Source organism: Heloderma suspectum, chromosome 4 (genome assembly GCF_057233095.1).
Source record: "Heloderma suspectum isolate Gila_16-S chromosome 4, 16-S_ref, whole genome shotgun sequence".
NCBI lineage: Eukaryota > Metazoa > Chordata > Lepidosauria > Squamata > Helodermatidae > Heloderma > Heloderma suspectum.
The window spans coordinates 289,251,316-289,264,247 of NC_139461.1; the positions used below are offsets into that span (position 1 = coordinate 289,251,316).

Sequence of the window (12,932 nt, forward strand, 5' to 3'; positions counted from 1 at the left end):
AAGGCTATCAATGGTTACTAGTCCTGATGGCTATATGCTACCTCCTGTACCAGAGGCATTGAACCTATGTACACGAGTTGCTGGGGAACATGGGTGGGAGGGTGCTGTTGCGCTCATGTCCTGCTGTGGGTTCCTGGTTGACAGCTGGTTGGCCACTGTGTGAACAGAAAGCTGGACTAGATGGACCCTTGGTCTGATCCAGCATGGCTCTTATGGCAGCTCTTCTTCTTCTGCCAGTGGCCCAGCATTCCAGGCAATTGGCCATTGCATTGGATGTAGGAGGGCAGGATGGACCTGAGCTCCCCAAGGCAGCCCATACTCAAGACTCTGGAGAAGAAGATAAACACTGAAACTGATTGACTTCAAGCCCACCCAGCAACTATTGCAGATGAATAAAGATTTTAACCCATCTCCTCTTGGTCCAGGTCCAACCCATCTATGCATTTGCTCAGCCTTCCTCAACCTGGTGACCTCTAGATGTCTTGGACTACAGCTCCAATCATTCCAAGCCATTGGCCATGCTGGCTGGGAATTATGGAAGTTGCAGTCCAACACATCTGTAGGGCACCAGGTTGGGGAAGGCTGCATTTGACTACACCACACTACTGGCTTCTTTCGTGCATAAGTCTTCAGGTGTTTAGTTTGAATGGTAAGTGCTGTTTGAGAATGTAAGCATAGGTGGAGAAAAAACCCACACACCATAAATTTCAGTCAAGATTCTCAAGCAAAGACAGATTCTGAAACAATGATTGTATATATTCTAATGAAGTTAACTGACCTAATCATTGAAGGAAGGATATTTTTCTCCTCCATGACTTAGACCTGCACAATCAAATGCTAAATAAATTAATTAAAAAGCACTTCCATGAATCTTCTTGGTACGTTGTGGTAATGTCATTCACTCATTAAAATTAATTTAAGCACTGCCAATTTATTTCCTCATTCCATCTCTAAGAGAAGCAGAGCAGTGGACAGAATGTAAATACAGTTCACAAGTTGCAAAGCCCTTGAGGTCCCTGAGATCTGGGGAAAAAGTAAGAAGCTCCCCCCCCCCAACACACACAGGAGGGGCTACTCCCAGCACCATCATTTATTGCTTTGTGTACAGCACGACAGTGCAGTTCCTCAAGCTTATGCTCTCCTGTGTCTGCATGCAGAAAAGCAGTTTGTGAACCCAGAAGTAAGCTTATGCATAATTACACAGAACTCTACGATCTCCATGATCATGGTGGCTCCACAGTGGCTGTCTTGAGCATTGTCAATAGCTGCAATAAGATGCCTGCTTGCATATGCTCAGTTCTCAACTACTTTCTCCATGCAAACATGATCAATTGCTCTATAAATTAATTAAAAAGCGCTTCCAGGAATCTTCTTGGAATTTTGTGATAATGTCACCGATTAAAACTATATAGGATGTTCAATGGAATCCATGATATTTTTTTAAAATGCAAACAGCAGCTAATAATTATTGCGATCACAGCAACCTCTACTTCCCTGATGAAAACTGCACTTCTGAAGATATTTGCAGTGGGAATAAATCTCCCGTTGGCACCACCAATATGCACTTAAAAGACATGCATGTTGAATGCAAAGATGCATTTAACATCATGTGTAGTTTGGCCTCAAGATCATAAGCACTGTAGAAATCTAGTAGTGCCACAGGTTGGTGGCAGGGCTCATGCGATGCATGCATAGAGCCCCAGGTTCAATCCCTGCTAAAGGATTTCAGCATCTTGTGGCCAGGAAAGACCTCTGCCTGAAGCCTTAGAGAGCTGCTTCTGGGAGCAGATACCAAGCTAGATGGACCAATGGGCTGACTCAATATAAGGCAGATCTTTCCAAATGAACTGTTGCTGTATATAGCATCAATGTGTATTCAGAACCTGTCCTCCCACATTAGCTGAGCCTCGCTAATTGGGGAGTGTTTAGTTCTTTCCAGAGATCTTCCTGCCAATCAGACACTTGCTACTATGAAGGAAACTCTCCAAAGACAACACAAAGCAACAACAGCCAATCTATCCTCTTCCATCTGCTTGGGAGTTTACGTCCCGTTGTTTTTGTACTCTTGAAGGACATAAAAGTTTCCTACTCAAAAGCAAGTGAATGATAAAGAATAACCTGTGAACCAGCACCAGCCTGTAGAACAGACAGCCTGCAAAAGTGGTGAACTCTCCTTTATTAGAGGTTTTTATGCAGAGGCTGGTCGGCCACCTATCAGGGATGCTGTATTAGTGCAGCCTTCCCCAAGCTGTGTCAATATCCAACTGTGTCAATCCGTTAGTGCAAATGATGTCGCACTAGTGGAAACTAGGTTCTGAACTATGTGCAAGAAAAGTAGCCAACTAAAGTTATCTTTGCGCAAGCACAGTGTGCAAGTGGCTGTGCATTATGCTTGTGCAACCCGTTGTGCATAACTACTGTGCCACCCATTGTGCAACTGGATGCACAACGGGTTGCTCAGGAGCTATGCACAACCGGTTGCACAAGCATAATGCACAACTGCTTGCGCAACTGTGTTTGCATAAACGTAACTTTAGTTGTTGTACAACCAATTGCGCAAGCGTAACAGGCAACCACTTTTGCAACAGAAAGATTCAGCGGAGCTCCGCTAGCGCTATTTGAGTTTATGGAATGACACCATTGGATACTGCCCCTGCTGCCCTCCAGATGTGTTGAACTAAAACTCTTGGAATTCCTCAGTCCAACACATCTGGAGGGCATGGGGATGACTGTAGTAGTTGATTTCCTGGATCAGCAGGGGTTGGACCACAAGGCCTTTGAGGTTCTTCTCAGCTTTGGAATTCAATGACCAATTGTTCCAAACAACTGAAGGAGGCACTTCTATCAACCTCAGATTGCCTCATTGTCTTGGCACAGGCACGCACGTCACCTGGATAACAGCAGTCAAGTTTCTTTTGCGCCGCTGATGTGGTAGATTTTCTGGTGCGAGGTTTTGGTGGAGTAGTGACAACAGTAGCAGTCTGAGGCTCACTGTTCTCACCAGGAAGGTAGGTCTGGTAGCCATGCTCAAAAACAAACTCAGGTGCAGAAACTAAAAAGCACAAAAAGATGAAATTTTAACATCTGAGCATTGCAATTCATAGGGCAGTATCCAACTGTGTCTTTCCATTAGCACAAATGATGTTGTGCTAGCGGAAACTAGGTTCTGAACTATGCGCAAGAGAAGAACTTACATTTGTGCAAACGTGGTTGTGCAGGTGGTTTTGTAGAACTCTTGTGCAACCTGTTGTGCATTCCCACTGTAAAACCGGTTACACAATTGTTTGTACCCATTGTGCAATGCATTGTGCAACTGCTCATGCAACCACCAGTACAAACATAATGGGCAACCGCTTGCACAACGGAAAGATTCAGCAGACCTCCAATAGAGATATTTGAGTTTGTGGAATGTCACTGTTGGATACTGCCCCCCCCCCCCCCCAAGTGTATTTATTGTGCAAACCCTCATATAATTTTTTTAAAATTAGCTTCGGCTATTGGGCGGTATAGAAATAAATAAATAAATAAATAATATTTTCTTGACATTGAGCACTACAATGAAATCTTCTTTACTTCTACCTGTTTCCTTGCCAGTGAGAGAAATGCTACAAAGTTAACCAATACAACTGATCAGGAGTGAATCCTTCAGTTAGTTATGAGATTTAGAGCACAACCCTATGCATGTTTAAGTAGAAAAATGTCCTACAGCTCCTGGCATTGTAGGAGTTGTAGGAATTTTATTTGCATAAGGATCGCACCATTAACAGTGGAATCCTATACACTGAACCAGTTTGCATGACATGGCAGGTTACTGTGGGTTAGTTAACCCACAATTAGCTGCTATGTGTGTGTGGGGTATGCAGCCATTTTGAATATGCAACCTGCGATCGAGGTTGCGGCATGTCGTGCGAACCCGGCCATCATGAGTTAACAGAGGGTTAAACAACCCACAATTAAGCTTCCATTAATAGTTGGATTGTGGGTTGTTTACCCCTCGATTAACTCATGCAGGCTAGGTTCCTGCAATGCGCTGCAACCCCTGATCACCCCAGCCGGAGGTGGCATATTCAAAATGGCAGCCGCATGCGCCCTACATAGATTGGGGCTAATTGTGCGTTAATTAACCCACACTAAGTCACCATGTTGCATGAACTGGCCTGGTGAAGTCCTACACCTGCTGATTTTATCTTGGTTTTATCTTGTGCTGTTTTATCATCGTTATTTTGTTGTAAACTTGAATTTTATGCCACTAATTTATCTGTACACTGCACAGAGAACTTCAGCGACTGGGCAGTTTTTAAAATGCAATGAATAAATGGAAGATCTACTATAAATAAGTCTCACTGAATTCCACAGGACGTATTTATAGGTAAGTTGGTATAGGATTATAGCCTTAAAGCAGCAATTCTATTCAGACTTAGTAGAGAGCAGGCCCCACTGAACTCAGAGCAACTTGCTTCACCTACAAAAGGTGGCTAAAAAGAAAGAAAAGGGAAGAAAAAGAAAGAGCCAACGTTTGAAATACTTTCCTGCCTAGTCTCTGGAGGTAATCCTTATTTGCCATAGATGGTCAGATAAGGGGCCATGTGGAAGGGCTAAATTATACGATACGTTAAATACATAGCTTTGAGGGGTTGCACCTGATGTTGGGCCATACAGACAGACTGGGGATGCTGCTGGTGTACCGCCCACCCTGAAGCCCAGCATCCTCCCTGACTGAGCTGGCGGAGGCAGTTGCAAGTGTGCTGTTGGAGGAACCCAGGACAGTGGTTCTGGGTGACTTCAACTTCCATGCTGAGGCTGTCTCCAGAGTTCCAGCTCAGGACTTCATGGCCTCCATGACAACCATGGGGCTGTCTCAGTATGTCATCGGCCCAACACATGAAGCAGGGCACACCCTTGATTTGGTTTTTGCTCCAAGTTGTGAGATGGGTAGTCTGAAGATTGGGGTCTCCAAGTAACCCCATTGTCATCGTCAGACCATTTCCTGGTGAGATTTGAACTTACGGCATTACTCTCCTCCCGTGGGGGTGGGGGGCCTATTCGGATGGTCCGCCCTAGGAGACTGATGGAATCCAATGGATTTCTGAATGCTCTTGGGGATTTTTCAGTGGAGAGAGCTGGTGATCCAGCCGAGGCCCTAGCCTCACTGTGGAACAGTGAGATGCAGAGGGCCATCGACATCATCGCACCTGAGTGCCTTCTCTGGCACTGTGGAGCCTGTTCTGCTCCCTGGTATACTGGGGAGCTGCGGTCAATGAAACAGGCTGGACGTCGGCTGGAGCGCAAATGGCGCAAGACTCGAAGTGAAGACGACCGAGCACGCTCTAGAGTGCATAATCGTGCCTATTGCGTGGCAGTGCGGGCAGCAAAGAAGGTTTATTTTGCTGCCTCCATTGCATCGTCAAGTAGCCATCCAGCGGAGCTCTTTGGGGCGGTCTGGCAGTTGTCCCCAGTAAATGGGGCCCTGGCCCCGTCGAGGACCCACTGTGACCTTTTTGCATCGCACTTTGAGGACAAATCGCTTGTCTCCGCAGCGACCTCGATGCTGTTAGTGCAGTACCAGTCGAGGTGTCTGATGCCACTATCTGCCCGATTTTGTGGGATCAGTTCCAGTTGTTACAGCCTGATGATGTGGACAAGATGCTTGCAATAATGCAACCGACCACGTGCCCTCTTGATCCCTGTCCCTCCTGGCTAATAAAAGCTAGCCGAAGGGGTAAGACTGGGTGGGTCCAGGGAGTGATAAATGCTTCCCTATGGGAAGGGGTGGTCCTGCTGTCCTTAAGGAGGCAGTAGTGCAGCCACTCCTGAAGAAGCCCACCCTGGACCCAACGGCATTAGACAACTACCGCCCAGTCGCAAATACCCCTTTTCTAGGGAAGGTACTTGAGAGGGTTGTGGCAAACCAATTGCAGGCACTCTTGGAGGATACTGATTATCTAGACCCATTTCAGTCTGGGTTTCGTTCTGGTTATGGGACTGAATCAGCCTTGGTCACCCTGATGGATGACCTTCATCGAGAGAGGGACAGGGGGAGTGCAACCCTGTTAATTCTGCTCGATCTCTGATCGGCTTTTGATACCATTGACCGTGATATTCTCCTGGATTGACTCTGTGGGATGGGTATTGGAGGCACTGTGCTACAGTGGTTCCGGTCCTACCTATGGGGCCAATTTCAGAGAGTAACATTGGGTGACTATTCCTCGGCCCCTTGGCAATTGAGCTATGGGGTGCTGCAGAGTACCATCCTGTCCCCAATGTTGTTTAACATCTATATGAAGCCGCTGGGAGTGGTCATTAGGGGATTTGGAGTTAAATGCCATCGGTATGCTGATGACACGCAGCTCTATCTCCCTGTGACATCTGAATCAGGAGAGGCTGTGCAAGTCCTGAATCAGTGCCTAGAGTCAGTGATGGGCTGGATAAGGGCCAATAAACCAAAGCTGAATCCTGGCAAGACGGAAGCCCTGTGGGTGAGTGGTTCCCGGGTCCGGGAGATAGGCTCATTGCCTGTTCTGGATGGGGTTGCACTCCCTCTGAAAGATCAGGTCCGTAGTCTGGGGGTGCTCCTAGATCTATCATTGTTGCTGGAGGCCCAAGTGGTCGCGGCGGCTCAGAGTGCCTTTTACCAGCTTCGGCTGATTCGCCAGCTATGGCCTCTCCTGGACAGGGGTAGCTTGACCACAGTGGTACAGGCATTAGTAACCTCATGTGGGGCTGCCCTTAAGACTGGTCCAGAAGCTGGAGCTAGTGCAGAATGCAGCAGCTCGGCTGTTGTCAGGAGCTGCCCCTTGTCAGCGTGTAACTCCTTTGCTGAGGGAACTGCACTGGCTGCCTATTCGCTACTGGGCCAGGTTTAAGGTGTTAGTAGTAGTGTACAAAGCCCTAAACAACTTGGGACCAGGATACCTGAGAGAGCGCCTCCTTCCCTACCAACCTGCCCGGTCACTGTGGTCATCAGAGGGCATATTCCTGGTGGTTCCACATGGACCTATGGCCTGGTTGGAGTCCACCAGGAGAAGAGCCTTCAGTGCGGTGGCCCCCTTCCTATGGAATTCCCTGCCTTTAGAGGTCAGGCAGGCGCCAACATTGTGTTCTTTCCGGCACCTCCTGAAGACATTGTTCTTTCAAGAGGCCTTCCTTGCATGACCAGCCATGGGTTGTTGAATTCCACTTCGTTGGGATTTGTCTTTTTAAAAATGTTTTAACTTTTTAAACTCTTTTAACCATTGTTTTATTGTTATGTTGTTCACTCCTCTGAAATCTTCTGATGAGGAGAGGTATATAAATATTGTAAATAATAAATAAATAAATATAACTTCTACTCTCTTCCTTTTTTACTTACAAGTACACATATGAGGCCTGATCCGGATCTGGACCACAGCATGCAGATAGGGAAGTTTTAAGACTTTCCCTCCCTGCTGCTTGTTTTCCTAAATTCCCCCGTCCCCATGTGGGAGCTAAAGAAAGGGAGAAAGCCTTGATTTTACCTGTGATGGTTTGGGTCTCCGAAGTGATTGTTCGTGTTGTGGTTTCGGTCTGGGTTGCTGGCACTGTTTCCTCTGCCAAAAACTGTACTGTACTGGTGGCCCCAGCAGTTGCACCAGACAGTTGACAGCCAGTTCTCTTGTGAGCAACAAACGCATCGAGGTTATTGAACTGTTGTTTGCACAGCCCACAAATGTGGATATCTGGAGTGAGCTCGACAAGGACAGTGGTGCCTCCTGGAACTGCCAAAATACACAGATCAGATCAAACAATACAGTTAATATTTACCAAAGGAAAGGTGGCTGAAATGCTCTATGTTTGAAAGGCTTACAAGCTACCGGAAACAAAAGGCTGTCCCAACAATTAAGTAATGGTGGAGGAGGCTCTGGCATAGACTGTTAATGGTTAATGATATACTAAAAATATATGTAATTATCCTACAGGAGGTTATTAACAGCTGCACTCTGTGAACTGGGTGGCCATGCACTGTATGTTGCCATGCAAATACACTAACGCTAGACTGGAAACATTTGCTAACTATTCCAAGGTTTAACTTCTGAGGTCTCTAGGAACGGAGTTCAATCCGGAGGAATAAGCCTAGCAACTCACACTCGGTTTTTTTTTTAATAAGACAGTTGGACAATATGGTTGCAAAATAAAACTTTGGGAGGGGGAGTAGTTTAGAATAATAGCATTTAGTTAGAAGGAACCTTGAAGGTCATGCAGTCCAACGTCTTCCCAACGGAGGCTCTACAATGCAGGATGCAACTACAACATCCCTGACAAATGGCCATCCAGCCTCTGCTTAAATATCCCCAGCAAAGGAGAGTCCTCCACTTTCTGGGCCACTGTCAAAGAGCTCTTAAGTTAGGAAGCTTCCCATAAGGTTTAGCCAAAATGTGCTTCCCTGCAATTCCCGCTGGTGCTAGTCCTGTCCTCTGGGTTTTACCCCTTCACAGATTTCTAAAAGGTAAATCGGGGGTGGGATTCACCTCAGTTCTAGTGAACACGCACATGGATACCAGCGCAGCACAGCCAGCCTGTCCTCCATATACTGCAATACGAGAGGTTCATTTTGAGGTGTTAAAAGCACAATTCTAAACATGTCTATTCAGATGAGCTCAATGGGTAACACTACCAGGTATGTAGCTACAGGATTGCGATCTAGATATGGTAACAAAATGTTTTGCTTTTGAATGTGAATGGATCCAGGCTGTGGCTGAACTGATTCTTTGTTGGTTATTTATTTATTACATTTATAGCCCTCCTTTCTTCCATCATGGAACTCAAGGGGGCTACATGTGATTCCCAGGCAGTTTGCCCTCCAAGCACTGACCAACCCAAACCTGCTTAGCTTCAGCAAGGTGGCTGCCTCGTGTGCTTTCAGACTATGCCGTTGGCTGCCTAAATCCACTTTGTAAACAAGGCCACAAAAATTACTAGCCTGCAAAATCTTTTACTAGCCTGCTAGGTGTAGCAGAGGGGGATGGAGAGCTCCAGTTCTATGCTGGGATGGATAATAGGACTTCTGTCATAGTAGGGAGCAGGGGAATGAATTTCCCCAGCAACAATATATTGTTCCTTGTGTGTAATGTGAAGCATTTTGGGGTGGCCTGGTCTTGAATGGCAGTTAAGACCCATTCGTTTTCCAAGAGGCCTGCTCCTAGGAGATGAAAACTGGCAGGACTCGTTTGTTGATATGGATCAACATTTTTGATCCTGCCTGCATTTTTGGACCCTCCTTGGGGGTGTGGCTCTGGGGAGTGTAATGGTGAGTGCCTGCACTTCAAAATTTATGCAGCTAAGAAGTCTTGCTAACACAGCCCTGGGCATGTAAATCAAAGCAGCATGAGTTGCACTTTGTGTAATGGAGTGTGGTCATGCAGTGGTGCTTTGTGTGAGAGATTATGAAAGTTGGAGTGTAGCTCAGTGGTGGAGCACATGCAATGAGGGGTTCAATCTACTGCTGTGCTGAAAATTTCTCCCACATTTTTTTGACCATTCTCATTCAATTTCATAGAAGAGAAATTGCTTTCAAAAAGAAATTCAATACTGAAGAAATTTTGGATAAATTCTCAAGGGTTGGGTTTGGGTTTCTTGGGCTTACCTTACTCAGGAGGTGGCTGAGGAGTGAGCACAAGTGTCTTGTTTTTTCACTGTACAATCATCTCTCTGGCTGCCTGTAGCCTCCTCAGCTTTCTACACTACATATTAAAGCCCAGTTTAAGGGACCATGAGATAATTCCTCCCATAGGACTTTTTCAGATCAGGATGTGCGGGCAGCCTGGGAGGCTGGCTGTGATTACGTAAGCTCAAAAACGCCACAAAAGTAAATTATAAAACACCCTGAATAAGGCAGAACAATGGAAGCCTCTTTCATGGGAGGCAGAAAATTCAGAAAATTGGAGGACAGATGTTGGCCGAGCACTAACTCCATGTCATCCCTGGAGCTGGACACTGCTGCCACCTGCATTGCAGTGGATGCAAACTGGAGGCCAGCCTGCCAAGAGAGTTGACGCTGCTGCAGTACGAAGACCCCCCAAACCCCTTACCAAAAAAGAAAGAAGCTGTGCTACAGGCCCTGCCCCGGGGAGCCCTAACTCGGAGAAACCGTTGCAAATTTCTCCTCCTCCTGGAGAAATTCGATGAAATTATCTCCCAAATTTCTCTGCCCACAAGGTGGAGAATTTCAAGACGCCATTTGCGCACAGCTCTAGTTCAATCCTTGGCAGCTTCAATTACGTGGATCAGGGGGCAAGTGATAGGAAAGACCCCTGTATGAGACCCTGAAGAACGGCTGCCAGTGAAAGTAGAGAATATTAGGCTGGATAAGGCAGCTTCCGATATGTACAAAGCCATCCTGTATAGTCATCTGCTAATGACTGTATGGTGGCAGGGCTGGTGTCAAGGGTAGGCATGGCTGGGCACCTGCTGAAGATCCACACCACAGCAGAGGCCCAATGGCAAGATCCAGAGCTCCCTAGAGTTGTTCCTTCTCTTCACCATTGCAACGCGTTGGTTCGCCTTCCTCTCGCTCTGGGTGAGAGCAGTGGAGGTGAGAAGGCAGAGCAGTACATGCCACTGCCTGCTTGCTCACTGGCTCTCTCTCTGCCGGCCAAGCAAGCAGGTGCTAGCAATGATGAGAGGATGAGGAGCAGTGGCAGCTGATGACAATGGCAGTGAGAAGATAGACTCCCTGAAGGAGGGGGCCCATTGAAGGCGCAAAAAGGCCTTAGAAACTCTTGACAAGTAGAGTGGACCCAATCGACATTAAGTGCGCAATCTATGTATGTATAGACAGAAAAAAAAAATCCTGAAACTCCCAGCATCCCTTCAGCCAGCTATGGCGGTAGGGGCATGCTGGGAGTTGTAGGACTTTTTTTCCATAAAAACATTCATAGGATTACATCTTAAGGCTGGAAGCCTGTACACACTGAAGAACATAGGAAGCGCCATACTGGATCAGACCAAGGGCCCATCTAGTCAATGGCTACTAGTCCCTATGGCTATATACTACCTCCAATATCAGAGGCAGTGTGCCTATGTACTCCGGTTGCAGGAAAACATGGGCAGGAGGGTGCTGCTGTCTTGCTTGTGGGTTTCCCGCGGGCAGCTGGTTGGCCAATGTGTGAACAGAATGCTGGACTAGATGGACCCTTGGTCTGATCCAGCAGGGCTCTTCTTATGTTCTTGGCACCTGAACGGCAGACGGAACAGGCAGGCACACAGGTCACCTGGTCACGCCCTTCCACAGTATGGTGAGATAGATGGACCCTTGGTCTGATCCAGTACGGCTCTTCTTACGTTCGTATGTAGTCCAGCATTCTCTCCACACAGTGGCCAACCAGCTGCCCACGGGGAACCCACAAGCAGGGCATGAGCGCAACAGCACCTTCCTGCCCAGGTGCCCCAGCAACTGGCGTACACAGACATACTGCCTCTGATACCGGAACAGCTTTTGGGGCGGGGCGGGGCGGGGCGGGGGAAGCAGCAGTGGACGCAACGTGACTTATTTCTGACCAGACACGCCCGGCATCTGCCGCCTAAGTAAAAGCCTGCACAGCGCCGCGCCCTAAGCGCCGCCACGGGGCAGCTTGCCCGCTGCCCGGAGCGCGAACAGCTTGCACGCAGGGCGCGCTCCGGCGCCAAGATGGCTCCCTTGCACGCCCCCAGCTTGCACCCGCCCACGGCCCCAGGCTTTGCGAGCGGCGGCTGCGGCAGCGCTCCACGCGCTGGGCGGCCGTGCCCGCGTGAAGGCCGCGGGCGCGCCGGGGGGACGGACGGACACCTTTCCCTTCCTTCCCCTTCCCGCCCGCCGCCCCTCGCCCGCGCTCTCGCTCCTGACGGCGCTTTCCACCCAGGTTCCCGGGCCCGCGTTCGCTCGGCAGCCAGATTCCCGGGCTGCGCCGGAGCGCCCGCTCCTTCTGCCGCCACTCAGGTTTCGGGGCCCGGCCGAGCCCAGGCTCCGCGCGGCTTCTGCGGCGCCCGGGCCCCGGAGCGCGGATAACCGGCGCAGCCACTTACATTGCACGGGGCCCGCGAAGGGCTGGCCGCTCGCGGCGCCCCCGTTCATCGCCGCGGCTTGGCGCTCTGCAATGCAAAGCAAAGCAAGGGAAAGCAAGGCGGGGGGCGGCTCGGCAATAGCAAAGCCTCTCTCTCTGCCCCCCCCGCCCGAAACCCAAAAGGCGGGGACGGATGTGGAGCGGCCGAGCATGCTCTGTTGCGGGAGCTGACGCCACCGCCACTCTCCATCTCTGCCCACAGGGCAAGGACGGAGCGAAGGCGCTGTGCAAGCCTCGGCGCGTCTCCTCCGAAGTAAGTCCATCGCGTTCCGTTGGGACTTCCTTCCAGGCGCGCGTGTAGAGCATTGCAGCCCTCCGGAAAGCTGGGCCGCTCTCTGTACGAGGAGGGGAGCTTTGCCAGGGTCTGGCTGGCGTGGCGGCTCCGGTGTCAGTGGGGCGGTGAATCTGCTCCGGGGTTCAGTCAGAGCTCGAAAGGAGCCCCCAGTAGGCTCAGCACCTCGGATAGCTCCTTCAGAGTTCTGACTGGGTCGGACCGAACTCTAGCGCGGATCCGCAGCCCCACCGACATCCGAGCCACCGGCCTCCGCCGTTGGCTGATCTGCACCAGAGCGCGCCGGGCAAATTTCTCCGCTTTCGTTCTCGTTCTAAATCCGATGGACTGTTTGAATAGAAGGGCCATTTTCCATTTCTCTCTCTCTCTCTCGGTGCTTGGAATGTCCGGTTTTAAAATGTGTTCCCTTATTTATTTTGAACGCGGTTGCACTAGCCTTCATTCTCTTTAAAATTCCAAGGCGGTGTAAAATCAGTCGTCCCGACGTAAACACAATAACAAGGCAACAGGTAACATCCCGAATCACTGAACAGACACAACTTTAAATTGTTGTTCAGTCGTTCAGTGGTGTACGACTCTTCGTGACC

The 12,932-nt window shown here is 49.1% G+C and overlaps 1 protein-coding gene and 1 long non-coding RNA gene across 4 annotated transcripts in view; one reads left to right on the forward strand and one right to left on the reverse strand.

Moving 5' to 3' along the window:
* Positions 1–12,267, reverse strand: part of ZFP64 (ZFP64 zinc finger protein) — a 29,745-nt gene extending 17,478 nt beyond the window's left edge. The window contains exons 1-3 of the mRNA XM_084854167.1: positions 12,016–12,267; positions 7,494–7,733; positions 2,891–3,052 (exon numbers count right to left, since the gene is read on the reverse strand). Coding sequence (XP_084710293.1) covers positions 2,891–3,052; positions 7,494–7,733; positions 12,016–12,205 — 592 coding nt within the window. The 5' untranslated portion in view covers positions 12,206–12,267. The remainder of the gene's footprint in view (positions 1–2,890; positions 3,053–7,493; positions 7,734–12,015) is intronic.
* LOC146348856 (uncharacterized) overlaps positions 12,254–12,932 on the forward strand; it is a 161,422-nt gene continuing 160,743 nt past the window's right edge. For all 3 annotated transcript variants that reach the window (XR_014790739.1, XR_014790738.1, XR_014790740.1), the window contains exon 1: positions 12,254–12,306. This is a non-coding gene — a long non-coding RNA (uncharacterized LOC146348856). The remainder of the gene's footprint in view (positions 12,307–12,932) is intronic.